Source organism: Pteropus medius, unplaced genomic scaffold, assembly GCF_902729225.1.
Source record: "Pteropus medius unplaced genomic scaffold, Ma_sr-lr_union100, whole genome shotgun sequence".
NCBI lineage: Eukaryota > Metazoa > Chordata > Mammalia > Chiroptera > Pteropodidae > Pteropus > Pteropus medius.
In genome coordinates, this window is record NW_024349800.1 from 16,724,012 (window position 1) to 16,751,117 (window position 27,106).

The 27,106-nt window shown below is 33.5% G+C and overlaps 1 protein-coding gene across 11 annotated transcripts in view; it reads left to right on the plus strand.

The window, feature by feature from the left end:
- The window catches only part of SCEL (sciellin), a 113,760-nt gene that overhangs the window by 78,570 nt on the left and 8,084 nt on the right, over positions 1-27,106 (plus strand). For 10 of the 11 annotated variants that reach the window (XM_039886920.1, XM_039886917.1, XM_039886918.1 and 7 more), the window contains 12 exons: positions 322-381; positions 913-972; positions 1,893-1,952; positions 4,673-4,723; positions 5,661-5,723; positions 9,272-9,331; positions 9,477-9,536; positions 9,677-9,733; positions 18,618-18,680; positions 24,227-24,319; positions 25,050-25,121; positions 27,015-27,089. In XM_039886920.1, the coding sequence (XP_039742854.1) occupies positions 322-381; positions 913-972; positions 1,893-1,952; positions 4,673-4,723; positions 5,661-5,723; positions 9,272-9,331; positions 9,477-9,536; positions 9,677-9,733; positions 18,618-18,680; positions 24,227-24,319; positions 25,050-25,121; positions 27,015-27,089 (774 nt within the window). The remainder of the gene's footprint in view (positions 1-321; positions 382-912; positions 973-1,892; positions 1,953-4,672; positions 4,724-5,660; positions 5,724-9,271; positions 9,332-9,476; positions 9,537-9,676; positions 9,734-18,617; positions 18,681-24,226; positions 24,320-25,049; positions 25,122-27,014; positions 27,090-27,106) is intronic. The other variant, XM_039886925.1, reaches the window with a different exon arrangement.

Genomic DNA, 27,106 nt, shown 5'->3' on the forward strand with positions numbered 1-27,106 from the left:
TGGCAGAGGTTAAGAGTATAGCATTAAATAATCGTAATAGAGACAGAGTCCTAATAGAGCATTTAGTACTGACATAATGGCTCCAAGATTAAAATACTGTCTCGCTGAGTCTCAATGAGTTTCAGAGATATATAAATCCCTACGTACTTCTGCAGTCACCTTTACTAATCTCCGTCTTTTTGACATGATCTCAGTCAGTGTTTATACTGTGTCTGAATTTTAATAAATAATTTTGCTCAGTGTTTATACTGTGTCTGAATTTTAATAAATAATTTTGCATTATTCTGCCATTAACCTCATCATTTTTTTAATGTTTTAAAGGGGCCAGAGTCTTGACAATCTCATCAAAGTGACCCCTGAAGTAAATAGAAATAATCCAGGGTGAGGATTATGTCTTTATCTTTCTTCCTTCTCTGTCTCCACCAATTTGTGGCACTCATTGGAGAAACTGTTGAAAAATCTTTGGATTGAAATCAGAAAATCTGGACTCCATTACTTACCAGATGGGTGCCTTTGAGCAAGTCCCTTAAATCACTGAGCTGAGGCTTCTTTGGTTATAAAATGAGGATCATAATGTCTCTTTCACCTTTGTCACTTGATTATTGTAAAGATTAAGTGAAATAATGGATATAAAATCCCTTTAAAGCAAAAATGAATAACAGTGTATATTATTTACAAAATACAATTTAGTTACAGCTATAGCAAATGAGAAACTAAGCCAGTGTGTCAATGACTTGTAGGGAGGTCAAAATTTGTACTCTTTTAAATGAAGGTCATAGACTGGTATTAATTCAAATACCAAAACTTAATAGTAAAATTTATCTTGAGTACATATATCCTTTAAATTAAAATATTTAGTTGATTTAATTCCATTTCTACTTATCATGTATTTGTTTGCTTTTTTGTTTGAAGTTCTAAAGACTTTGATAACGTCATCAAAATGAATCCAAGAACAGGAAAATGTGTGCAAGGGTAAGATTTAAAAAGCTCTTCTTTTTTGTTTCATGCTAAATAATGCTTAAAATATAATTAAATCATAATTTCAGCTGACTGACACTAAACTCAGAGATAGTTCATGAAAAGCCATGTAATCTCCACAATCTAAAATGTTAAAGATTTTGGTCAACTAGTTTCTAATATAATGGCATACCTTTTGATTAATTAGATGCATAGTTGTTTTTCCAAGATGGACAAGACTTTTATTCGTCGATTTGTTTATTTTTCTTAAGCAGAGGGATGGCACAGGAGAGAGGAAGAGAACTAGACTGGAACCCATAGACGTGGGACTAGGCTTGGCTCTGCCCTCACTAACCGTGTGAATAGGATGGGTCGCTTGCTCTGTTTGAGTTTAGTTTTCTCATTCTAAAAGTGAGGAAATTGGACCAAGTGCTCTCTAGTCACTTCTAGTGCTAATTCTGTTACTAAGTTCAAATAAGATGGTTAAAGTAATAGAAAGTGTATGAACTCTGGAGTCAGTTTACTTGGCTTTAAATTCAGCCCTGCCGCTACTAGCCATGGAGGAAAAATATCTTTCTTCATCTTAATTTTTCCCTTTGTGAAGTTGGGATAATCATACTTCCTATGTCATAGAATTAATGTGAGGATTAAGTCATATAAATTATGTAAATCACTTAGAATAGTGCCTAGCACATCACACATTTTCTAAAACCATTAGTTATTGTTTATTATTTCTATGCAGTTATAGGTAGATTAAAAAATATATATTCATAGTGAGGACTGAAAAACTCCAACCTTTGAGAGAATCCTTGTTTAAATAAGTATTTCATAATAAAATATTTTTATAATAAAAATATTTCTCAGTTTTAATAAATATTTACAACCACATGGTATAAGTTGTCCATTGATCTGATCATTTCTTCCCTGTTTTAAAGGGGCCAAAGTCTTGACAGTATCATCAAAGTGGCTCCTGAAACGAACAGAGCTAACCAAAGGTGAGGTTCATGGAACATTTTTATCTCTCCTTTTTTTTCTGTTCAACTTAAAAAAAGGGATAAAATTCATTGTCCCGTCATAGAGACGGCCAGTGATGGAATCCACCAAAAAGCAAGTCCTTGCTCAGGGCTCCCTGGCCATGAGCTTGAGTGGAGGAGAGAGAATTCTTTAAAATATCTCTTATCAGTGTGTGATTTGTACTCCATGCTCAGGATTCCCCATGAGATGAAACATCATCCCAAAACAATTTCCTAGAGCTAAGCAGTCTAAACAAGGTCTTCACGTGAAGAAAACGTCTCCTGCGGTCTTTCTCCTTTATTTATTTATTCCCTCTCCTCTTACTGTCTACCACCCAAACACTTCCTAAAGTTGGGGGGTTATTTTAAAAAAAATTATTCTTGGTTCATTGAAATAATAAGGAATACAAAGAATGACATTTGTTTTTTATAAAAGAATTTTCTCTAAGGCATGCCATGTTAGGTAAGTAGAGAGACATGACAGAATCGTGAAGCTATAAACATATATTGCTGTTAGTTTGAACATGAGTTAAATACAAAAGTTACTAAGGCATACATCTGCTTTCTGACAGATTTTCTATCTTTCTTTGTATATAGGAATGTTCTCCAATTTTTTATACTATATAGCTCTATCGTATAAAGTTTCTCAGGCTAGACCAGCGGTAAGCAACTTTTGCTTAAAGGTCTAGACAGTAAATATTTTAGGTTTGAGAGGGCCAAAACAGTTTCTGTTTTAACTAGTCAACTGGCAGCCATAGAGCAGTACATTGTAAATGAATGGGTATGGCTTTGTTCCAATAAAACTTTTTTTACAAAACTAGATTGCACCCTAGATTTAGCTTGAAGACCATAGTTTGCTGACCCCTGGCAAGATAATATTATATGTGGATGGGAGAGAAAGATTAATTCTGAATGTAATTGGGATAGCTTCCAATAAAGCATAGCCTGCTTCCCGTGCCCCCAGTTTGCATATATTTTCATTCACTTTATGGTTACCCCCAAATTTTATCACTCTTTTATCTGAATATTTAATGCTAAATTGTCCTTAGTTTTTTTATCGCTGAAAGAGAGCATAACATTATTGTCATTGTTTGAGGGTCAGATACTGAATCTAGAGACCATATAATACTTTATATTACTTTATATTGTGTAGTAACCCTGTATTGGTTATTTTTATTATTGCTTCCATTAAGATTCATTGAAAGATAGATCTTCATTGGTCCTCTTCCAAGAACACTTAGTTCGTAAAGCTAAAGATGTCCTTAATCATACGAACTTTCCCATGCAGTGTTTGAGCCTCTGTTTTAGTGCCCACATCCTACCTTATATTGCATTAGGTCATGTGTCCATCTCTTTCACGTCATAATGAATTTTTTGAGTTCAGAGAACACTTACTAGCCATATGATTTTGGACAAATAGTGTAATCTTCTTTAAGCCTCAGCTTCTTTATCTGTAAAATGGGGATTGTAAGAGTTATTTTCTTCATAAGTCGCTAGAAAAATTTGATAAGATCAAGCTTGTAAAGTATGCAGTGTTCAAGTACTTGTTAGACAGTATCTATTGGTATTATTGTTGCTGGTACAATTTTTTTCTTCATTGTTGAGTCCCCATAGCACCATTCAATGTTTAATTCAAAGAAGATACCAAAGAAATTATTCTATTATATTGAACCTCATGAAATTATGACAGTCAACTGTATGTGACTCACCAAATGACAATTCCATATAGTTTAACATAATGTACATGGGGAGATATGCACATGATAAAATGAGTTTGTGGGTTAATCCTAGAAATTAGTTAAGTGATATAAGACTTTCTGATCTTTTTTTTTTCTTTAGCATATATAACATATTGTCCCATAATGAAGTATATCAAATTAGGCTTCTTGTTCAGGCCTTTTGATATTAGGGTTTGTATGAGAGCCCAGTGTAATAATAGAAATGTCTCTTTAGAGCTAAGATTGCCTATTTGAGTGTTTAGAATAAAAACAAGTTATATAATTTGAAGTCTTACTCGTTCTGATTTAGTATTACAGGAAGTGTGATTCTAAAGTGATTTGATTTATATCTTGGAGCAGCTTCAATGCTATATATTTGTGTCAGGTATATCACCTACGTACCTTAGAATCAGGAAATAACTTTTTTTTTTTTTTTTTGGAGGAGAGGGGAGGGAAATAAGGAACACATGGAAATGAGCTATTTTATATTTTTCTCTTGTCTATTCCAACTTTCAAAAATATTGGCCAGTAGAGGGAGGGAACAATTGAGGGATCATTTCATGAACTATATAGATGTCTAATCAATGTACTGTATACTTGAAACTAATTTAAATAAATAATTTATTTTTTAAAAAGTTTATCTGCATGCTCCCAGGCAATAATAATAATATAAAAAATATATTCTAATTCTACTGCAAAATGTAATATGGAAAATAAGAAGTTTATGAGTAATTTAAATTTGAAGTTATCTTGAAAGAAATAAGAATAAAATGGAAATAAATTTTCATGTATACATAATTATGTAAGAAATGAATTGATAGTAGCAATCTATATTTCCATGGGCTAAAAAGAGAATTCAAGTAGTGATGAAGTTTTAAATTAGCAACAATCATTTAATTAAATAGCAAGGTAGAAAAAAGTATACAAGTTATTATTGATTTTAGTTGATTTGACCAGCTACTGAAACTTACAACATTGTTTCAGGAACCAAGATCTGAACAATCTTATCAAAGTAACCCCTTCAGCAAACAAAAGGTAAGCTTATTAAGATAATTCAAGACTCCTGAGCAAGTCTCCAATTTATGCCAAAAAATGAGATTAATTATTTGGCTAAAGATATTTTGAAAGAGGATATGAAAAAAAAAAAAGGGAACGAATTGATTTGTTGTGTAGTAACCCTGTATTGGTTATTTTTATTATTGCTTCCATTTATTTCATTATAATATTGTTTAGAATGATCATATTGAGGCTACGTCTGTATAATTACTACTTGAGGAATTCAATACAATAGTATAACTAGTTATTACTGTAATTTTATAGATAATAAATTATGCTTATAAAACTAAATAAACCAAAGAATATTGGCATTTTACTCCTTCACGAAAATTAAAAGATTAATTTAAAAATGAGTGCTAAGAAAATTGATGACATAACATTCTTATTCTTGATTAGAATATTTTTGCGTGACATTGAATTTGCTTCTGTCTTCTTGAAAAGTTACGACCTGGAACAAAGGTTAAGAAAAGCATGCAAAGTAACTCCAAACTACCTCTCAATTCTTGTGAAGATATTATTAGTGAAAAGCACTGTGCACATGTGAGAAACCATTGTGAACATAGAGAGATGAAGGTATTAGCAGGAAACATGGGATATGAGATCTAGTTGCCATGGTTTCAATTCTGATTCATCCTCAGTCACTTCTTAGGTACCTGGCCCAAAGGAGTGTCTTAACTTCTCTGACATTCAGTTTCTTTTTTAATAAAGGGGGGATGGTAACATATACTTTACTAGTTTGTTTTGAGGATTTAAAAAAAGATAACTAATGTATATAAAGCAGAAACTCAATAAATTTATCATTTTTTATCTAGAATTCCATTGAATGATTCACAAATGTCAAAAGTGAAAATGCCAGCCATAAAATTTGCTGACTTCTAACTGAATTTGATCTTTTTTGTTTGTTTGTTCGTTTTAGCAATGAACAAGGTCTTGACGAACTTATCAATGTAAGCCCCAAAGCTGTCAAAAACATGGCTGGGTAAGAGAAAGATGTTTTTGATTCATTTGACTTACACTCATTCTATTTACAAATTGAATATAAGACTTAAAAAAATCATCAAAATTTTTTATGTCCCTGGAAACTTAGATATCTAACCATTTGTTAAAAGCAAGAAAGGAAGGCGGTTGAAAAAAAATATGGTGGCAGCTCCACTTCTTTCAGCATCAAGTAAAGCAACTGAAGGAAGTGACGGGGGAGGAACATAGCTAGTCTGTGTGCTGTTTATGTAGCTGTTTATATCTCTGGAATTGATTGAAATTTATTGATAATAATTTTTAAAAGACCTAGATACTTCATTAGACTCATCACCAGCAAATATCATTCACCTTGTTTGTGAATTGTATTTTCTGGTTCTTTGTGAAAATTTTATGAGATTCACTGTTTTTTAAATGGTGTGCTGCTCCCAGAAAAGTTATGGACCTAAAATTGGTGATTTTTTTAAGTAGTATCTGTAAGATGATGAAATTCACTTTTTGTTTCTGGTTATATGAAGATTTTTATGGCATTATACACTGCGTATATATATATGGTATATGTATGATATCTAAAGAATGTTTTCATGATTTTTCTTCTTGAATTTCGTTGGTACATATAAAAATTGCAACATTTTAGAGGTGGAACCTCAGAGAACTCATAGCCCAGTTAAGTCTGAACAATTTTGAAAACCTGTTTCTGTTGAACCTATTCAATTTACAGAAGAGGAAATCACGACTCAAAGTTTAGGTGATTTGATCAGGGTCACAGAGAAAACTAGTGGAAGAATGATAGTAGTTCTGTGATCTGTAAGGCAGTGAATAATTATTGAGCACCTACTGGGTTTGAAGCTTAAAACTAGGTATCATTAGTTGCACACTATATAATTATATAGGCCATAGGCACCAAAAAGAGAATTCAGTAGACATACTCAATCTTATTAACAGCAGGCAATTATCATAGATTAAAGCTAATTATGTACCAGGGACACAGAGATTTTACTCCAAGACAATAATAGGTTGTCAATTTAATATATTACATTTTGGAACACTCGTGTATTGCTTGCTGAATATAGAATGCATTGTCAGTGCATTGCATTTAAAAAGAAAAAGAGGCATTGAATAGCTAATTTAATAAACAGGCAGAAAATTTCATAATCATAGATTCCTAGGAGTAGAAGACAGTGGAAATAAGCAGAGTCTTAGAGATGATTTAGTCCAGTCTCCTCATTTTTCAGATGAGAATACTGAGGCCAGAGTCAAAAATCTCTTAGTCTTCTGTGAGTAATTCTAACTTCAAGCCAACAACTGTTCTTTAAACTATAGCACACAGATTTTGATCTTAAAATAAATGCAAGTTAATTGAGCATCTCAGGAAATAGTAGAGGCCGTAAAGCTAGGATCGTTGTTCTTTCTATGTATGGGACAGCCCAGAGGCATCCTTTACTGCTTTTCAGTGTCACTTGAATGATTACTTCATAGTTGACAATTGCACAAATGTGCAAATGACTGCAAAGCATTTACCGCTTTTAAACTATAAATAATACCTAAATATTCTGATGTGTCTCTTTACTATATCCTTAAAGCAAAATAAATGAAAGCAGTAATGGGTAGAAAAAATATTACATTTTTTCTGGATAAATTTTAGATATAAAATTCCTGTGTTTGCGGGGATCCAGGGCCTCAAAAATAGTCTATAAATCTGTTGTTTCTAATTCATCGAGATAAATTGCATGATGCCCACAATCAAGGCAATTTAGAACTGTTACTAAGAATTCAAAAGTGAATTTCATCATCTTATAGTTACTACTTAAACATCATTAACACACAGTATTGTCTTTTTAGGAGTAGTTAGAGAACACAGCATACATTTTTGTTTTCTAGGTTAGTGTTTTTCAAACTGTGAGTTGCAACCCATTAAAGGGTCTTGTAATTAATATAATGAGTGGCAATCAGTATTTTTCCCCAATTAAATAAAATGAATTAAATAGAGTAGAAAATATGAGTTCTTATGCAGCAAGGGTATTATTTGATGAAATTTATGTTTTATTATGCATGTCTGTATCTATCTGAAAAGAGAGTATTGGGCTGTAATGTAAAATATATTTCTTAATGGGCTTTATGAAACAATTTAAATGTGACTGTTTTAGGTTGTTGGATAAATCAAATTTTCTATGTGAAAATGGAAGAACAGTGAAAATGGAAGGTCTCATGTTTGTGATTAATTTTATTTATTGAAAGGTTGTGGCTTATGAATATATTATCTCCTCTACACAATTTTAGTCTTTGAATTCTTTCTTCTAATATAGTACGTAAACCTAATTTTAAAGATTGTTGTCTTTCAGGCACAGTTTAGCTCATGACAGATTATGCAATCAATATATGAAAGGACATTATATTTTGGATAGTTTTTATGTGTTAACCATTCCTTAAATAACTTTCATAGGTATCAATTGATTATCTTTATTCGAGAATATTATTATTGAAGATAATTCAAAACTGAAAATTTGGTTAAGGGCTTTCTGTCTACCACAGAGATCTGAGAATGATTATGAAGAGATCAAAGCGAGTGAATCCATGAGCTGGGAAGCGCATCCTCTGACATTGTTTAGGACTGGGGGAGACCACAGACCTTTCTCACACTTTTTTGATAATTAACCTCTAAATAGCTCCCCTTCAGTTTCTAACCTCGCATCATTATTTTTGATGAGTAGAATGTATTTTATTTTTATATGATGCAAAAGAGTCATTGGGTGAAAAGAGATACAAGCAGGTTGCTGTCTAAGATGGTAGAAAGCAGATGTTTTCAGTCCTGTGATTTCTTGCCATGGCAGGCTATTGTATTTCTCTGAATACATATTAGGAAGGGGTTTAGAGGGACAATTGGAAAAAATTACAACTGTCTAACCCTTGAAACGAGGTATATACTGAGGCAGTAAATGACAGCAAACCACGTGGGAGGAAATATTGTTCTGCTACTGGGAAAAGAAACTGGTGGGACTTCAAGTAGGAATTATACAGTTTTCAGAGTATGTAACTAATTTGACCATGAACAGCTGATTTAATTTGGCTTTTTAATCATCATAAAGGAAAGAAAACTCAATTTCAATGGGTTGCTGAAACTCTCTTTGAAACCTTATGTTAAGTGTAATTCCAATTTTAGAGTTTATTATTTTTAAAAATATATACATTTAGTTGCTGAATATGATTTTTTAAATAATGAGGATGTTAGAATCTGTTTGTCTCTCCACCATGTGAAAACATTCCAGACTGAAAAGATGTTAATCACCAGATGGATGCAGTGAACACTTAGCCAGTATGCCCTGGTAGATATACTCTGGCAAGAAAGTGAGTGAAATCAGAATAATTTTTCTTCTTATCCAGCATAATTCATTGTCCTCTGGATTAGTTAGGAAATGTATTTCAAGGCTGTTCAAAGCCAAACCAATACATCTCAAACTAAATAAGATAACAAACCCTTTTTTCCTATTTCCAACCAACTTAAACTCTTACTGTCTCTAACCTAGCTGCTTTTATTTTTTTTTCCACTTAAAGGAATCAAGATATTGATAAGCTCATCAAAGTGAATCCTGAAGCTCTCACCAACAACCAAAGGTAATAGGACTATAATAATTTTTGTGCTTTAGTCAGGAAGAATATTTTGTTTTATCATTATTTTAAGCAAATTTATAACCTTAATGATCTTATCAAAAGAACTCTATAATTAATCAGCAATCTTTTCTCATTTTTCTGTTTCAAGAAACCAGGATCTCGATAACTTCATCAAAGTGAATCCCGCAGCAATCAGAAACAATCAGAGGTAATCATATAAAAGCTATCATTTTACGTTTTCATCTGTCTGTTGTCTCTGGGTAGAGTAGATTTATAATGTTGCTTTATTGAACTAGCACAACAAAAAAACCTATCACTAATCTGAATTTATTTTTCTCTTTTAAATAGCCAAGACTTGGACAATCTTATTAAAGTGAAACCTTCAGCTCTCAGAAATACAGAGAGGTAAGTGACTTTGCCTATTTTAACATGTTCTCGAAATTCTTTGTTAGGTATTTTTTTTTCTTTTTCTTCCTTTCTTTTCTTTTCTTTTCCTTCTATGCCTTCCTGCCTTCCTGCCTTCCTGCCTTCCTGCCCTTCTGCCTTCCTGCCTTCCTGCCTTCCTTCCTGCCTTCCTTCTGCAACACCTTCTGCCTTCCTGCCTGCCTGCACCTGCCTGCCTGCCTGCCTTCCTGCCTTCCTTCTGCCTTCCTTCCTGCTGCTCCCTTCTGCCTTCACCGCCTGCTGCCTTCCTGCCTGCCTTCCTGCCTGCCTGCCTGCCTGCCTGCCTTCCTGCCCTTCCTGCCTGCCTTTCCTGCCTTCCTTCCTTCCTCCCTTCCTTCCTCCCTCCCTCCCTCCAATCTCTCTCTCTCTCTCTCTCTCAGTCTTTTCAAGGAAACATGTTGCACTCTTCTGGAATCAACTGCAAAATTTTAGACTCAGTTCTGTATTTCTTATTTGCACTAAGACAACTTAGTGTTGTTGTCTATAGGAAATAGAGTATCAGGACTGAAATGAAACATGATTGAAATTCAATAAGAAAAAAAATATTATGGAGAAGTTGAACCAAACTGATGGTTTACAGAGATACTTATAGAGAATTGGAAAGGATATTCAGGGTCTTCAAAATTACAGACCACAGCTAGTGGGGGCTCACAAAATATTAAGGCAGATTTTAACTTTGAATTTCCATTTTGAATTCTGCAAATATCTTATAATCTACTATCTTTATGTCATATCATTCACCTAAAGTGTTTTATTAATAGAGAATAGATAATGCACCAGAGCGCATTGCATTAGAAGTCAAAATTGTTCTGCTGACCTGAAATTTTATCATAATAAATATGTAGCTGGGAATCATAGTCTCAATATTCTGAGGTGAAAAATTGACACAGGAAACATGGTCTGAACCTACGGGGAGAAGGAGGACAGTGTGTTACACTCATCGACCTAGCTCTTATGTCTCCTAGTTTCTATTTTACATTAGTGCTTTTTCTATGTGCATGTTTTTATCATGATGTTTGGGTCTCTGAAGCAGGAAGTACAAAGGTGGTCGAAAAGCCCTTATTACTTAGAGAGTAGCATTTGTTGAGCACCTATGGTGTGACTGGCAACTTATAGAAATTTAGTCCTCACTACAACCCTATGAGAAATATATTCATATACCCTACATTATAAAAGAGGAAACTATAGCTCAAAGATATAAAATGACCTTATCAAGAAAGAAAACACATCCTGGATCTAAGCGTAAGTCCTTCTGATATCACTACCTAGAAGAAAAAAAAAATCTGACTGAAACAACCTTGATTCTCTTCTTTCCATTCTTTATCTACTTACAGTCCCTTCCCTTCTAATTCCTCTCCCACCCCCGCAGTTAAAAGACTACAATGAGATACATTTATTCTAGAAAATTATTGTTAAAATGAGAGGGAGGAGAGAAAGTACTTATCTCATAGAGGTTTTCTAATAGTTGAAATAACAGCAGACTTTTGGTGTCGACCCAGCCACTGATAATCATACAGATATATCTTTGTTAAGTAGAATCATTTCTTCATAGAGGTATCAGTTGGTGCAGATTTTCTTATTATTAACAGTTTTAGGAGGTTTCCGACCATGTTGGAAGTGATTAGATTTAATAACCACATGCAGAATAACTAACAGTGGCTACTGTAGCCAATTCGTCCCTCTGGACGATTCTGTATAACGAACTCTTACTCTCTCTCCCCTCCCCTCCTCCCTCCCTCCCTCTTTCCTTCTTCGAACTTCCTTCTCCTTCCCGACCTCTAGCAAATGTGCTAATATTGATGATGGTAACTTTCTCATAAAAGTTTGGCCTTTTGTTTATTAGAAGAAGTTAATTTTATAAAAAGATAGTTTTTATTTCAACAACTCCTAATAAAATATCTACAAAAAGAAGACATTCTCCTTATACAGGTAGCGTTACTATTAAAAATTTTAAAAATATTGGCTATCATGTCGTTTTCAGTCGGCAGCTTGCTCCCCAAATGTAACCTAAGTGCTGTCTGGTGATTCTTTAGTAGCTACACAGATTCGATGGTAATCAGCTTGGATGTTGAAGAAAAAAACCAAAAAACAAAAAACCAACAACTAAGCCACTTATTTGAAAAAATAGTGACTTTATTCAATTGGTTCCACTACCTATATCTATAAAATAGCTATGCTTCCATTTGATTATAGTAGGTAAAGAGTGGGGGCATTTTAAAGTGCCTCCCAGTGGGAATAACAGCCATCAGGCACTTTTACATCCAATTCAATGTGACATGAACACTGATTATTTAATAGTGTAACAGCAGTGAATCAGAGTTCTTTTTACATGACTTTGCTGACATTTCCAGCAGCTGTATATTCAATTCACAGTTAGGGGCGGAATAAACTTCAGTCATCGATCAGAATGTAAGTAGGTGTCCCTGAGCTCCCTCCGGGAACACAACAACCTGAACAAACGCAGATGTGCACAGAATTTTCATTTGTTCAGAGAGAAACTGCATGGCTTTTAGTTTTAGAATTAAGAGATTTAAAGAGAGATTCAATTATTTGTGGCCTATAAACTGCTGCTCCCAAATGAATATTGAAAAGTATCTAGTGATACTTAGGCCTTTAGAGTTAGAAAAAGCACCCTTTATCTGAAATAGTAAAAAATATTCTGAACTATTTGTGGTATTATACGTCCATCTTTTTAAGGGTTTCTTATTTGCTAAGACATACTGCAAAGATTTTGTATTCCAACAAGAGAAGAGTTCCTTCTTATTTTTCTATTACATAGTTCTCATATTTCTACTCAAAACATAAAGCGGGAGATGGGGAGTGGGCAACGTTGACTCTTTCCAATGCTTCATTCCCGTAATCCATAAATCACCTTGGATGCTTCTCCTAATTATTTCAGGAACATGGGTACTTCATCACCCGCTGAACTACTATAGTCTAGATTACAGTTCAGTCTCCTAAGTGATCCCTCTGCTGCTTGTTGTACCTTCTGCCCTTCAATCCATCTGCCACACTATAGAGTGATATTTCTAAAACAAATATGATCATGTCATTTTTCTGATTAATTCTTGCAGCGGCTTCCCATTTCCATTGGGTAATGGCCGTACTCCTTTACCCGGTTCCTGAAGCCCACCCCATCCTGCCTCCCTCAGGCCTTCTCACCACATTCTCTATTACGTTCCTTTCACGAGCAAAGCTCACCCGAACACCCTGACTTGCGCACACTCCTCATTCCTTCTTCATCCCTATTAAGTGATTAACTTCTACTTATCCTTCAGGTCTCAGCTTAGGCATCGCTCTCTCAGGCTCTAGAAAACCCCATATGCTCCCTCACCCCTACCACATCTACAACCGGTCCTTCCAAATGTTCTCAAGGTTTCTATCCTTTCTGTCCCATAGCTTTTGTATCTTAGAGGAAATTATTATTTAATCATCTTTCTTAAATTATAGGATTTTTAATAGTAAGATTGAATCTGTCTTGTTCATTTCTTTATCCACAGTGCATATCGCAATGTGTGGCACATATTAGGTTCTTAATAAATATTCTGCGAATTAAAGGCTAAATCTCAAACTAATCAAGGCTTTATAATCACTCACTTAGATAAAGCCTATTGCTTTCCAGCTCTAACATTCTGAGCCCTCATAAGTGAAACCAGACTGAAGAAATCTGCTATCTTCTAAATGGTCTCCTTTAGCCAATGACAATCTCTTGCTGGTGACATAATCTCAATGAACCATGATGAATTAGAGCCACTAAAATCTTGGTTACATCTTATATTTAAAATACCTAAGTGGCCCAATTTCTTTATGGACCTGTTAATTTATTTAAGATATAATCTTTAAGACTCCTTCGTTGAAAATTATTATAAGAATATGTAAAGCTGGGCCTATTTTGTAATGTCAATAGAGCTGAAGAACTATACCAGTTATCTCACTGTATTCTGTATTCCTTTCAGAGAGACAAATATTCCTTTTGAACTAAAACTTGATGCCTAAGATATAGTTCTTGGCAGAAAAGAAGTACCATAGTAAAATTTTTATATGAAGGCTCTTAATTTTGCAAATGTGTTTGATACTTTACAAAAGTAATTTAAGTAAGCTGTAGAGAGAGAAACATATTGTGGCTTTTAATAAATACCTCCCACGCCCTCAGAAGAGCAGTTGAGAGTGAGCCGATAACTTTCTCTCATAAAGAGCTTATCCTAGGAAAACTTGTATAATAGACAATAACTAAAGGGGGTCAGATAGATGGTGACAAAAGTAGATTAGACCTTGAGTGGTGAGCATACAATGCAATATACAGATGATGAATTATAGAATTGTACACTTGAAACATATAATGTTATTAACTGATGTCACCTCAATAAATTTAATAAAAAAAGAGACGCTAATACCTTGGTCCCTAGAATCTCCATTTTTTCCTCTTCATCTGCTCTGTAAGGGAGTGTTACATACCTTAATAGGGACAGTGGAAAATAAATTACATTATAACATGAATAAATGCTTATATTCAAAATTTGTGCTATGACTCTACAAAACAACTCATATTTTCTCCAAAACATTTTGAAATCCACATAAAGAAAGCGTTTTATTTGCTATGGCTAACTTTTTAAAAGCATTTATCCACAGAGAACTGGTGATTTTTCTTGGAGTTAATTCCAGCTGTTCATAAAACTATTGAATTATAAGGTCTTCCTTCCACTGCAACTGTCACAAAAAGGGTTTGAAATGAAGCCTTTGCATGACCCTGAAGTGTTTGGCTGGGCTTCTATAAAAATCTTTTTTTCACACTTTGACTCACAGCTCTTCATCTTCTACCGCAGTGTAAAAGACGATGTAATAAATGTGGTCTTAATTAAAGAATGAAATTTATTTTTACATCGTTCAGCCTAGGAAGTTTATGAGCAATCTGAACTTCTCTTTTATTGGATCTTCAGATCTAGCTGATGACATCAGTCAGGGTGAATAACCAAAGCAAATACACCTTTTTTACTTTTCATAATTTGGAACTTTTTATTTTGCTTTTTAAAAATCCATTTGTTTACCCAAGAGATATTTTAATCCTCTACCCTCAGCTAAGCACTGAGGTAAATGCTGAGAAAAAGTTCCAAGCATTGCGTGTAGATTGGAGTGGGGTTCTTTCTAAAATATTTCATGATAAAAATAGAAATAATAGGATTTTAAAAATTAGACAATCAGATTCTAAAGTTCATATGAAAAAAATAAATAAGTGAGAACATTTCTGAAAAAGAAAAATAATAGAGCCCTAACAGATATTATATACCTTCAATAATATAGTATAGTTACTAGGATATAAATAAAGAGAACAAAACAGAATGTTTACAAACAGACTCAAGTCTAAGAATTTAATATGCCATAAAGATGATATCTCAAGTTAGTGCAGAAAAGATGAACTACTCAATAAATGATGTTGGGACAATTGGGTAACCATCTGGGGAAATCAAGGTTGTTAACACCTGTTAAAAAACAAAATCAGACCAGTAAATTTGAAGATCTAATTGGTTTTAATTAAATAATTCATGAATTGGACAGCATCCCATCTAGCAACTAGAGGACGCTCTATTATTTTGCTTTAAAGGTTAGTATAGATTATTCAGAATAAAATCTTATAATCTACTCTATCAAACTTGATATGTGATACTGTTTAAAAAAACAACAAAAATTCTATAAAATCACTGATAATGTAGTTTATTTACTGATTCAGTTATACCATTTTGGGAGTGTGCTTCTTTGAAGGCATGAATGCATAGGTTCCAATTTTGAGTTATCTACTTGTAGTTATTACATTTGTTAAGACTGTAGTTTCTCCTCTTTCCTCAGGTTTAAACCCATTTCTGCTTTCCCTCACAACAGCTAGGGTCCAAAAAGACTTGGGTCCTGGAGAGGGGAAGGTGGGAGGATAGAGGTAGAGTTGGGGAAAGGTATAGGCAGAGCAAAGATTCACTGTCTGCAGCAGCCGGAAGTGACAGTGCCAGAGGAAGTGAGGATGTCCAGCATTAGGCTGAGAAACTAGTCATGTCGTGAGGGCAGAAGCAGATCTGTATTAGTTTGCTAGGGCTGCCATAACAAGTACCACAGACAGTGTGGCTTAAAAGCTTAAAACGGAAATGTATTTTCTTATAGTTTTGGAGGCTAGAAGTCCAAGATTAAGATGTCAGTAGGGTTGGTTCCTCCTGAAGGCCAAGAGGAAAGAATCTATTCTAGGCCTCTCTCCTCAGCTTATAGAAGACTGTCTTCACTCTGTGTCTTTACACTGTCTTCCATCTCTGTGTGTCTAACTCTAAATCTCTCTTCTTATAAGGCTACCAGTCATATTGGATTAGATCCCATCCTAATACCTCATTTGAACTTGATTATCTCTGTAGAGACCCTATCTCCAAATAATGTCACATTCTGACACAATGACATTAGGACTTCAACATATGAATGTAGTGGGGGCACAATTCAACTTATAACAGCATCCCAAAATAAGGAAACAAATCCAGCATTGGGAGCTATATAAAAAAGGAAAGAAATATGTGCAATTATGGGTGAAGTAGGCAGGTTCAGGGTGATTGGCACAAATGGAGGCGAAATGTCCATCACTGGCTTTACTGATCTTTTTCTACATGGGCGTGGCACACACCATGTACCTGAATGTGGACAGAGCTGACTGCCTTAAAGATTCAGAATCTAATAACTTTCCCTTGGAGACCCTTTAATGTCTTTTCTCACATCTAGGCAAGGTAGTAATAGATTTCCCCAGAGAAGGAGAAAAAGGATTTAAATTAATATAATTTAATTTCTACTTTTGGAACAGCTGTTATGTGCAAAGCCATGTTAGGCCTTGGTAATATGACTCTGCTCTCAAGTCGTAATGAAAACCATCAACTTCTTTAAAAAAAAAAAATGGCACTCAGTTTATCCAAGGTTAGCAATGGAGGGAGAATCATTTCCTAGGACAAAATTCTAATTATCAAGAGTCACATTTCCTGGTGATCTTTCACTATTTACCACACCAACCATCTCTGTTTGGCATGAAATACCATGAGGCTCCACTTAATTTTACTCCATTACTCTCCAAGTATTTGGTAAAGTATTATATTAAAATATTAAGGGCAAATCACTTAATCTAGGCTATTAAAATATTATGGTGGCCCTTGAGGCCAAGAAGGTGGCTCTAGTAAATAGTGAAGGACCATCAGGGGTTAGGCGAATGCAAAGCTTTCTGTCTCCATTTCCGAGTTTGAAGGATGTGGTCTAAGAGGATTCTTCACACAGTGCTAGCAGTTAGGCTGAGGAAGTCAGTTTTGAATTTTATATCATTAAGACTACAGAATCAAATGATTTGATACTTCTGAGTAACTTTCGAAATCCTGTACTTTTTACATATATTAATTGGCATATTTTCTATTATAATTCTCACTACGAGGTAATTTAACTAAGTTTTACATTTTCAAAAATGTGCAGCTAATATTTTAAATGTGAGGTGTAAGTGTAGCTATGGAATGTTGCCTAATTTGCAGATTTGTCAACTATTGATGGTTTGTATGTTATATAGAAAAAGCGTTAAATATTTTCCACATATAAGATAAATTTTTATAGTATTTTTCATCCTTATCCATATTAACATTTGGAGTGAGAGTCCATACACTGATCCTCTATAGAATAAGCTTATTTAAATCTACTGTTCAGGATCAGGAGAAAAGAGAGCTTTAAAAACTGAAATTAATTCTAACAATGTGAAAAGTTAGGGCAGAAAGAAAAATAAAAAGGTAGTTCCTCAAAATTTTGGAATTAATAGTAAAGTATTACACTGCTGTGTCACTACATTTCTATTAACTATTATTTATTTATGCTTATCCAGTTCACCTACAACTATAGTAATTATGTCCATAAATTCTATTTACATTAACTCATTTATTCTCATTGTAACCTTATCAAATTAGATATTATTATCATAGTTTACAAAAGTAATCTCAGAAAGGTTAACTAACTTGCCCAGGAAACAAGGTTTATGACAAAGGCTTTCCCAAACTCATTTAAAAAAAAAACAACAACCAAGAACTACCAGTGTAGTAGCAAATATGTACTGTAAATAACTAATATATAAATAAAGATGACATTATATCTCTTGAAAATGTGTTAAAATTTAAGAATTTAATTGTCCCATTTATTTATGCACATTATGAATTGTTGATTCAGATTTTGGGTTGATTTCTCATATTTCTGTGATCCAAAAAGCTGGAAATTAGCCTCTAATTAAAAAAAAAGCTGGAAATTAGCCTCTAATTAAATAAATATCCAAGAATTGATTTTAGATGGACAGGTGGCTAGGCCCCAATTTTTGACTCTTTTACAAATTAGTTAATTGACCTTGGAAAATTCGCTTAGTCTTTCTGAGCCCCAGATGCTAGATCTGAGTGAGATAATCCATGTGGAAACACTTTGTGACACAAAGTTAGTACTCATGAATGTTAGCTGAATGTGGATATCAATCAGTTGTTTCTTTTCAGACCAGATTTCTAAAACTTTCCAAAAAATTAGTTCTTTATCGCTTTCTCGTAACATAACCGACGCTCTTACACTTGAGTTGTACAGATCGATAGCTCAATGTCAGATTTTCAGTGTCCCATATCCGTATACAACAATGCTTTTGTCTAAGATTATGTACTGACTTTTGAAGTTTTTATTCTAATATTTGTTTATTTCCTAAAATAATATTGTAACTAAATTATGTGTGTATAACTAAATTATATGTGTATATATGTTATATATGTATATATGTATGTTATATGTGTGTGTGTGTGTGTGTGTGTGTGTACATCTTTTTTTTTCTCTACAGAGACCAGGACCAGGAAAACTTAATTGAAATAAATTCTAATGTTCCTAAAAATAAGAATGGAAGGTATGGCTTATAATAATTTACTTTCATCTTATGAATTTCATTCATATGAGCCTGTGTAAATTACATAAACTTGAAAGAATTTTGAGGAGTTTATTATGGTATTTAAATATAAATATTATCTAAATACAAAAAACAATGTATAGGATACTTAATAGCTGATATAGAAAAAAATTAACAAAGTTCAAATTCTGTTAAAATTTCAGACTAAGGGCCTACTGTTCTATTGCTTAGTATAAAAGGCATCATGAAAATTTCTGCACTTGGGCTGTGAAGATTTATATTTACTTACTGTTGCTTGGTAGGCTTTTAGCAGTGCAGAAGGCACTCAGAATATCTTCCTTGGATACCTAGTGCTAAAAGAATACACAAATTCATCACAGCCACAAAATAGGACCTAATTTTGAAATTTCTTTACACCACAGAGCATAATGGCTTTAAAACTATTGTACCTTGGTTGTGTTTACAGGAAGGTTAGGATAGAAGCCATATTTTATTGTTGTTACAGACTGTTTAAATTAGGAAAGAATTAAAAATTCTTCCATGTTTAACAATCCTTCCCCCCATGTGTGGGGGGGACTCTAAAAACAATAGGACCTTATTCTGTACCTTCCTAAGGTGCAGCTGCCTTTTCTATTTTTGTTTTGTTTTGTTTTTAATTAATGTAAAGGAATGATATTGTTGATATTTTGTGCAGAGAATGGAAAATCAGGAGAAGGGCTGGATTACTTTTTCTTTTTTCATAATTTGTATAAAAGTCTCTTGTATCTAACAGGTGGATAGTTTCTTTCTGTTTCCTTAATTCCCTAAATCATCTTCTGTCTTCTTTTGTTGTGATCTCAAACAAGCCTTTGATAAAACAAGAGGGAACAAATTTTCAATAGGATCTCTTTATCTTGGAAAAACATCCACTACTTTGGGAGAAGGACTGAGCTTACAATTAACCAATCAAATATTATTTGGAAATAATCAAGGTTAAAAAAAAATGATTAAGTATAGTTAAGAAATTCTTCATTTAATATAATGGGAGGTGCTCCAGTTTCAGTGGAGCTTGCTCGTGAAATGGGGTTTTATTGGAAGGATTAATGAGGAAAGAGAATTTCATCAAAATTCAAGAGCAGAAATGGTAGCATGGCCAGGCTTCTCAGAGGCCCGAACTGGAAGGTTGTTCATTCTTGACCAGAGGATATTCCATCAGGAAAACCTTGATAATAACCCTAATTTTTTGTCATTATTCTAACTCTGCTAAATTCTGAATGTTGGCTTCTGCCTACTCCTTCCAGCTATTGGTTTCCTTATTTTCTGTTCTTTATCTGTTTGATAACCAAGAACTTTTGCTGCCTCCCAGTTTCCACTTCTTCGTAACTTTGGTTTACTCTAATGTTTCGTGATATGTCTGGCCTCCTTTAGCAAGGCAATGTGGATGTGGTCATCTGCCTAGAAAGTGTAGAAATGGAAAACACCATGTTTGACTTCAAGCTGCACATACTCTCTTTCCCTTTCTGCGATTTCATCTGTGCTTCCTGCCAGACATAATCGCACTATTATGTATACATTCACAAATGAACCCACTCTCTTCTGGGTGGGATGATGATCATTCCGTTATTACATCCAGAGATTATAACTCCCACCACTGTCTGTGGATCCCTGAGTTCTATTTCCAGGTGATATTCATTCTCCTTCAGTTTTATTGCAATCTCATACACAGGTATGATTTCTCGTGGTTCTGCTATTTATAGATTAAATGGTAAATGGAACCACTACCCAATCACCGACAGAACAACTGTAATAAAATTTTCACTTGAAAAAAAATGGGAAAAGAAGAAATCTCTGGTCTCAATTTTTATACCTATGTATTCAGGCTACAGAAAAAAAAGTTTACTTAATTCTCAAAATGGTTAAATATTTAACAGAAATAAAACTGTGGATCAGAGAATAAGAGAATTGATCAGGTTAGTAAATTAGAAGGTAAGTAAATTTGAGAGGTAGAATGAACCCAAATGTTCTGGCATCAGGTCATCTCTATTTTTTTACAGTAGAGTGCTTCACTTCACATATTTAGAATTTGTAATTTTCACAAGGGCTCAAGACCTTGATAGTTTTGTAGAAGTAAACCCTAACATATATGATACAAAGTGGTAGGCCTTTAATGAGCTTTTGTTCTTTATGAAAAATTGATTTATAAAGTTTGCAGTGATATGGCTGTTTATTAGTTGAAATTGTTTTCTGCTCTTTAATCTGAGGTTGCTAAAGTTAAATTAATAAGACAATGAAAATCTAAATCCTGGCCAATCTGCTCAATTGAGACTTGATTCACATTATGAATATATTCACTTTGTATAGTAATTGGATGCCCAAGCAAATACATATTTTCTAAGTATATACAGAGTTGTGCAACCACCACCATAGTAAATTTTAGAACATTTTCATCACCTCAAAAAGAAACCCCATATCCATTAGCAGTCATACTTCGGGTGGGGCAGCCACTAATGTACTTTCTGTCTCTATGAATTGCCTATTTTGGACATTTCATGCAATATGTGGTCCTTTGTGACTGGCCTCTTTTACTTAGCATAATATTTCAAAGATTCATCTATATTGTAGCTTGTATCAGTATTGCACTTCTTTTTATTGGCAGTAATATTCCATTGTATGGATATACAGCATTTTGTTCATATAATCATCAACTGATGGGCATTTGGGTTGTTTTTGCTATTGAATTATAATTCATTATTGTGAACAATGCTGCTGTGAACATTTGTATATAAGTTTTTCTATGGAGTATGCTTTCATTTCTTCTGGGTATAAATCTAGGAGTGGAATTGCTGGATTATACAGTAACTCTATGTTTAATCATTTGAGGAACTGCCAGACTATTTTCAAATCAGCTGTGCCATTCGATAGTCTTACTAGCAGTGTGTGAAGCTTCCAGATAGGTAAATTTTTCAGGTGAATTTCCACTGCAGAAAACATTTTCTCAAATGTAATTCCATTTGAATTCTGTAAGATACAATACAGTGTTTCAATTTATATTTTATAGAGTTGTTACTTAATTAAGAAACAAAACTATGACCATCAATTGGAACTTATAATTCAGCAATTCGTTTTGAAGAGGGATAACTTCTTAACAATAAAGCTGTCAAGTGACAAATATTTCCTTTTGTGAATATTATTCAAGGCATTTGAGAGGAATATTTTGGCAGAGTCCTCTATTGTACTGGTACCCAAATTTCAGTGTACATCAGAATCACCTCGTGGTCCAGGGACCACCTTTTAAAAACCAGTATTCATTTGGGTAATATGTTGGACTGCCCATCCTCTATGGTAGTGGTTCTCAACCTTGACTTGCATGTCAGAGTCACTGGAGAGGTTTAAAAGAATCCCAATGCCTAAGCTATACCTCAAACCAATTAAGTCAGAATATCTGGATGTGGGACCCAGCAGCATTTTGAATAGCACTACACGTTGTTTCATTTGTTGCTGAAATGTTGTCTAACTATTTCCATGGTTCTACATAACAAAAATTTATTGTTATCACTTATTAGCATCAGGATAGAATTACCTTTGTAAACTCTATCATCATCTCATGAAAAACAAAGAAAGACTTGGCAACTATCACAGACCTTAGGAGACTAAAGATGGTTGTGTGGAAGTGTTATCTTCATTTGAATTCTGGAAATCAGAATTCAGAAAGGACATCAATGGAAAAACTGATGAAATACAAATAAAGTCTGTAGTTTAGTTTATAATATAATACCAGTGTTAATTTCTCAGTTTTACCAAATGTATCATGGTTATGGAAGATACTAGCATTAGGAGAAGCTGAGCGAAGGGTATTATGGGGATTCTCTGTACTGTCTGTGCAATTTTTCTATACATTTAAAATGATTGCAAAATAAAGGTTCTTTTTTTTTAAAAATCTATCATCTTCCAAACCTAAGTGAGGAGCAAAATCCATTAAAGAGTTTGTCATTCTTTATTCCAAATACATTTACTAACATTTGGTTTTTATTTACAATTATAAAAGTTAAATCTTTTATGAAGGCATTGTCATTAATCTCATTATAAACTCAACTAAGAAATGCTACTTTTATTAGTCCATGTAGGCTGTCATAACAAAATACCACAGACTGGGTAGCTTACACAAAAGAAATTTATTTTCTCATAGTTATGGAGGCTGAAGTCCAAGATCAAGGTACTGCCAGGGTTGGTTTCTGGTGAAGCCTCTCTCCTTGGCTTGCAGATGGCCACCTTTTCACTGTCCTCACATGGCCTTTCCTCTGTGTATGCACAGAGAGAGAGAGATCTCTGGTGTCTCTTCCTTATCTTATAAGGACACCAGTCCTACAGGATTAAGGCTCCACCTTTATGACCTTGTTTAACCTTTATTACCTCTTTATAGACCCTGTCTCCAAATCACATTGGGAGTTGGGGCTTAATCATATGAATTTTGGGGTGGACATAATTCAGTCCATAATAGTACTATCTACGAATGATTTCCCCCATTTTCAGATTTTACAAACTAGTGATATTTGATTTTACATTGCTGAGGATAATACAAACACATTTCAAACTCACTGGCAACCTTTGTCCTTTGAAGCTGTCTCTTTGTCAAAATTGAATTCTGTATTGTAAAATTTTTTGATTTGAATAATTTCTAAAAGTTCCTAGTTATGTTTATTATTCCTGGAATGACATATTTTAATAATTACATTTAAAAATCTTATAATCATATTAATTCCACTGACTGTTTACCTAGTATCATTTTAACTCTGCTATATGTTTTGTGAAGCATCTATTTTAAAACTAGAAGATGATTTTCCATATGCCAGAGATGATAATATGTGAAAAAATATTTTTCTCTTCCTGAAGAGCTATCTGCAAATGGAAATAACAGCCTGTTTAAGAATGATAAGGCATGATTAGGATCTAAACACTCCTCCTGGTTTCCATATCTCTCCTATATTAGTTTACTAATATGGAGGAGAAAAAGGAGCTCAAGCTTTCACTATTCCTGCTTTAGAATTTTTCTCTGTTTCATCGGAAAAAGCAAATATGCCTATACTTTGTTAATCATAGTGACATGTTTAGATTAGCAGAAATCTAGGTCAAAGTTCTGCAATCTTCAAAGTATTGCTTTCCATTAAAAATAAAATAAAAACTGGAATTTCTCCAAGCAACCCATGGGTAATTTTCATTAAGTTGATAAACTCTCAGATATACTGCACATGAAAAGCTTTCTAAAATGGCACTGCTGCTGTGAAAATGTTACTGGAACCAATTTCAGATGATTTCTGCCTTTGATAAAAAGTATTCTATTATAGCATTAGATAATATGTCACATGCCTATAGATTATTCTTAAAGATATGACAGTAGTCTTTGTGAAGGAATAAAATAGTACATGTATTCTATTTGTGTATCTGTGCTGAAACCAGGCAAACATAAAGAGGTTCATGTTAACTGAACAGAATTTTAATTAAACAAAAGATTTCTAAGTGGTCTCGATTTTAAGTGCCAAATATTTCAAATATTTCCTTTGCTTTCTCAGGCTAGATGGCCAGGTCAATGGATCTACCGATGCTTTAAACAACAGGTCTGCTAGAACCACTGCATATTCTTATGAAGCCAGGAGGAATTTCAGGTACTACTGTGGGTCAATTAAAAAACAAATTACAGAACTATTCTTCTCTTTTTTTTTTTTTTTTTTTTTTTTTTTTTTTAATCTCATATACAACTTGACCCTTCTTTTGAAATGCAGAAATTTCTAATTTTATCAGTGGCTAAACAGGCTTAAAGAATGGTGTTGAGTTAGCAATTTAGTCATTTGTAAATTATGGCAGGAAAGTGGAAAATGTGATTTTTTTTTTTTTTTACCCTGAAAAGTCTACAATTTTTTTCTTTTAAAAAGCATGATTGTGAAGTCGGTGTGGACTTTATTCTTTATGTAGATTTTAAAGTTTCATTAAATCGGATGTTATCATGTTAGTTAATTAAAGTCCATTTTTGTTTGAGATTTGTGGGGAAAGTATGTTTGGAAATATGAATGAGTCATCAGGGAAACAGACACTAAAATATATTACACAAATATTCAAAATAATCTTCATGCTCTGAATCAGATTTACTGAGTAACTAGTTATCACAACAGTGTTCTAAAAGTAGATCAGGCCCGTGATGACTAAGAACAAAATGGGAGACATGAAGAAATTTTGCAGAAATGAATTAATACCACTTTAACATTTATATTTCAAAGGTTATAGTTTAGAAGGAATATATAAGCATTTTTTTTTGCATTGGATCAGATAATAGCCTTGTTATTTTTATCATTCTTATAAATAAACTTTAAACATAAAGTAAAATGGTTTGTATTGCAGTTCCAATCCTGAAACCAAGTCTGCAGGACCAAATGATACTGTTGTATACACAAGGACATATGTGGAGAATAGGTACTGGAAATCTATCTATCTATCTATCTATCTATCTATCTATCTATCTTAATTAGTTTCAAGTATATAGTACATTGGTTAGACATCTATATAGTTCATAAAATGATCCCCCCCAATTGCTCCCTCCCTCCCCTGGCCTTCCACATAGCCAACATATTAATGCTACCTGCATTCCCTAAATGTTTTGCTATTCTTATCTTACAATTTTGAAATTATATATGTTTAAGAAATGCTGTTATTTTAGAGTATGCTTCCTTTTTTCAAATAAAAGATCGTTTAAGAGTACATTGAATTCTAAGTATATAATTCTTTATAATGTTTCCAATATCAAGTAGTTGTCAAATAATCATAAAAAGTCATTGGATGGACTAAATCACATTTTAATATAACACATGTATATGTAACAGGATAGACATTTGAAAGTTTTCACATATGTTTATGTGAGAATATGACTACATGTTTATAATAAGCTTTATAAAATCATGCAAATATTTCTATGCTAACTTGAAGTCACCCTTTAATTCACTGGTTCTATCTACTACTATTGACCTCTAATCTGAAATAAGGAATATAACTTTTGGTAAATATACTCTGGCCCAAATTACAGGAAACTGATGGCCTACAAAATCTGCTGGTTATGCAATAGGTGTTGAGAGAAATGTTAACTAAACTCAGGGATTAGCAGCCCACTCCATTTCCAAGGAATATAAAGACAAGGATTAGCCTAATCGTCGGGTAACATGATGATGGGGCTCCAGGAAATTCAGTAAATTCAGTGTCAGGTGAGCAACGATCCAAAAAAAAAAAAAGTTTTTCAAATCAATACATAATGTCAAATTTGATTTTTCCACTTAATCTAATTTTCCTTAAAATCTACACTGACTGCAGTATAGTATAGAGGCCCTAGAATCAAATTTGAGATTGAATCTTTATTATTTACTGACTGACCATGTGGTTTTGGCAAAGCTACTTAACCTCTTCGAGTCTCAGCTTACTCATCAATAAAATGAGAGTAATGATATATGTATCATATATAAACATGTGTAAATTCTTATTTAGCATTGTGGGTTATGTGCTCCACAAAGTAGATTCTATTTCTAACAGCAGTCTGCCTACGGGCTGTAAGAGAGTTCTCATTAAAAAATCCCAAGTGAGGGCTGTGGAGTTATCACTCACGGTATGAATCAATGGGAACATATTGCTTCTAGTCCTAATACACTCACAGGTAGCATATGTACTTGGGAAGCAATTATGAGCAGCCAGTGGATTAGTGCATTACAGATTTCAGTTTTCCCCAGAAAGAGTGACGTTTACAAATGGGAGCAATCTAAGAAATGGAACAAAGAGGACTTTTTAAAATTTTAAATTATACTTTTTCCTTTTTGCTTCCATGCTAAACTAATCTTTCTTAGATAATTTCAAGTAAAAATAATTTCTATAGCTTTGTATAAAAATTCAAGAGTCTCTATTTTTTTGCGTGCAAAATAGTATGTATGTATGTGTACTTTATGTGTTTCTTTTCTGTGAGACTACCTATAGCTTTCCTTCAGTAAATAAATGAGGAGGTGCAAGCATAAATTTCATTAACAAATGACATCTTTTCCTGATCACTCTTGTTCCTACTCTCCTTGCTCCACTCTCTAAATTTACTTCAGTAGATATGTCAGCCTATGTCAACTTGGGGTGGTTTGTGTATCAATATTTTTCCAGATTAAAAAAAAAGTTGTTAATATATTGTCCTGGCTTGTAAAATCACTAATAATAATAATAATAATAATAATAATAATAAGGCTGAATGAGGAGGTGTGTTTGCTTTCTCACCTGCATACAAGTATGTACATCAATACTAGGGAAATAGCCCAGTTCTCACATGTCCATATATGTTGTTTCTAGTAAATCACCAAAGGATGAATATCAGGATAATGCCTCTCGAAAATACATACAAACTGTTTATTCAACTTCAGATAGGTGAGTATGTCTATATT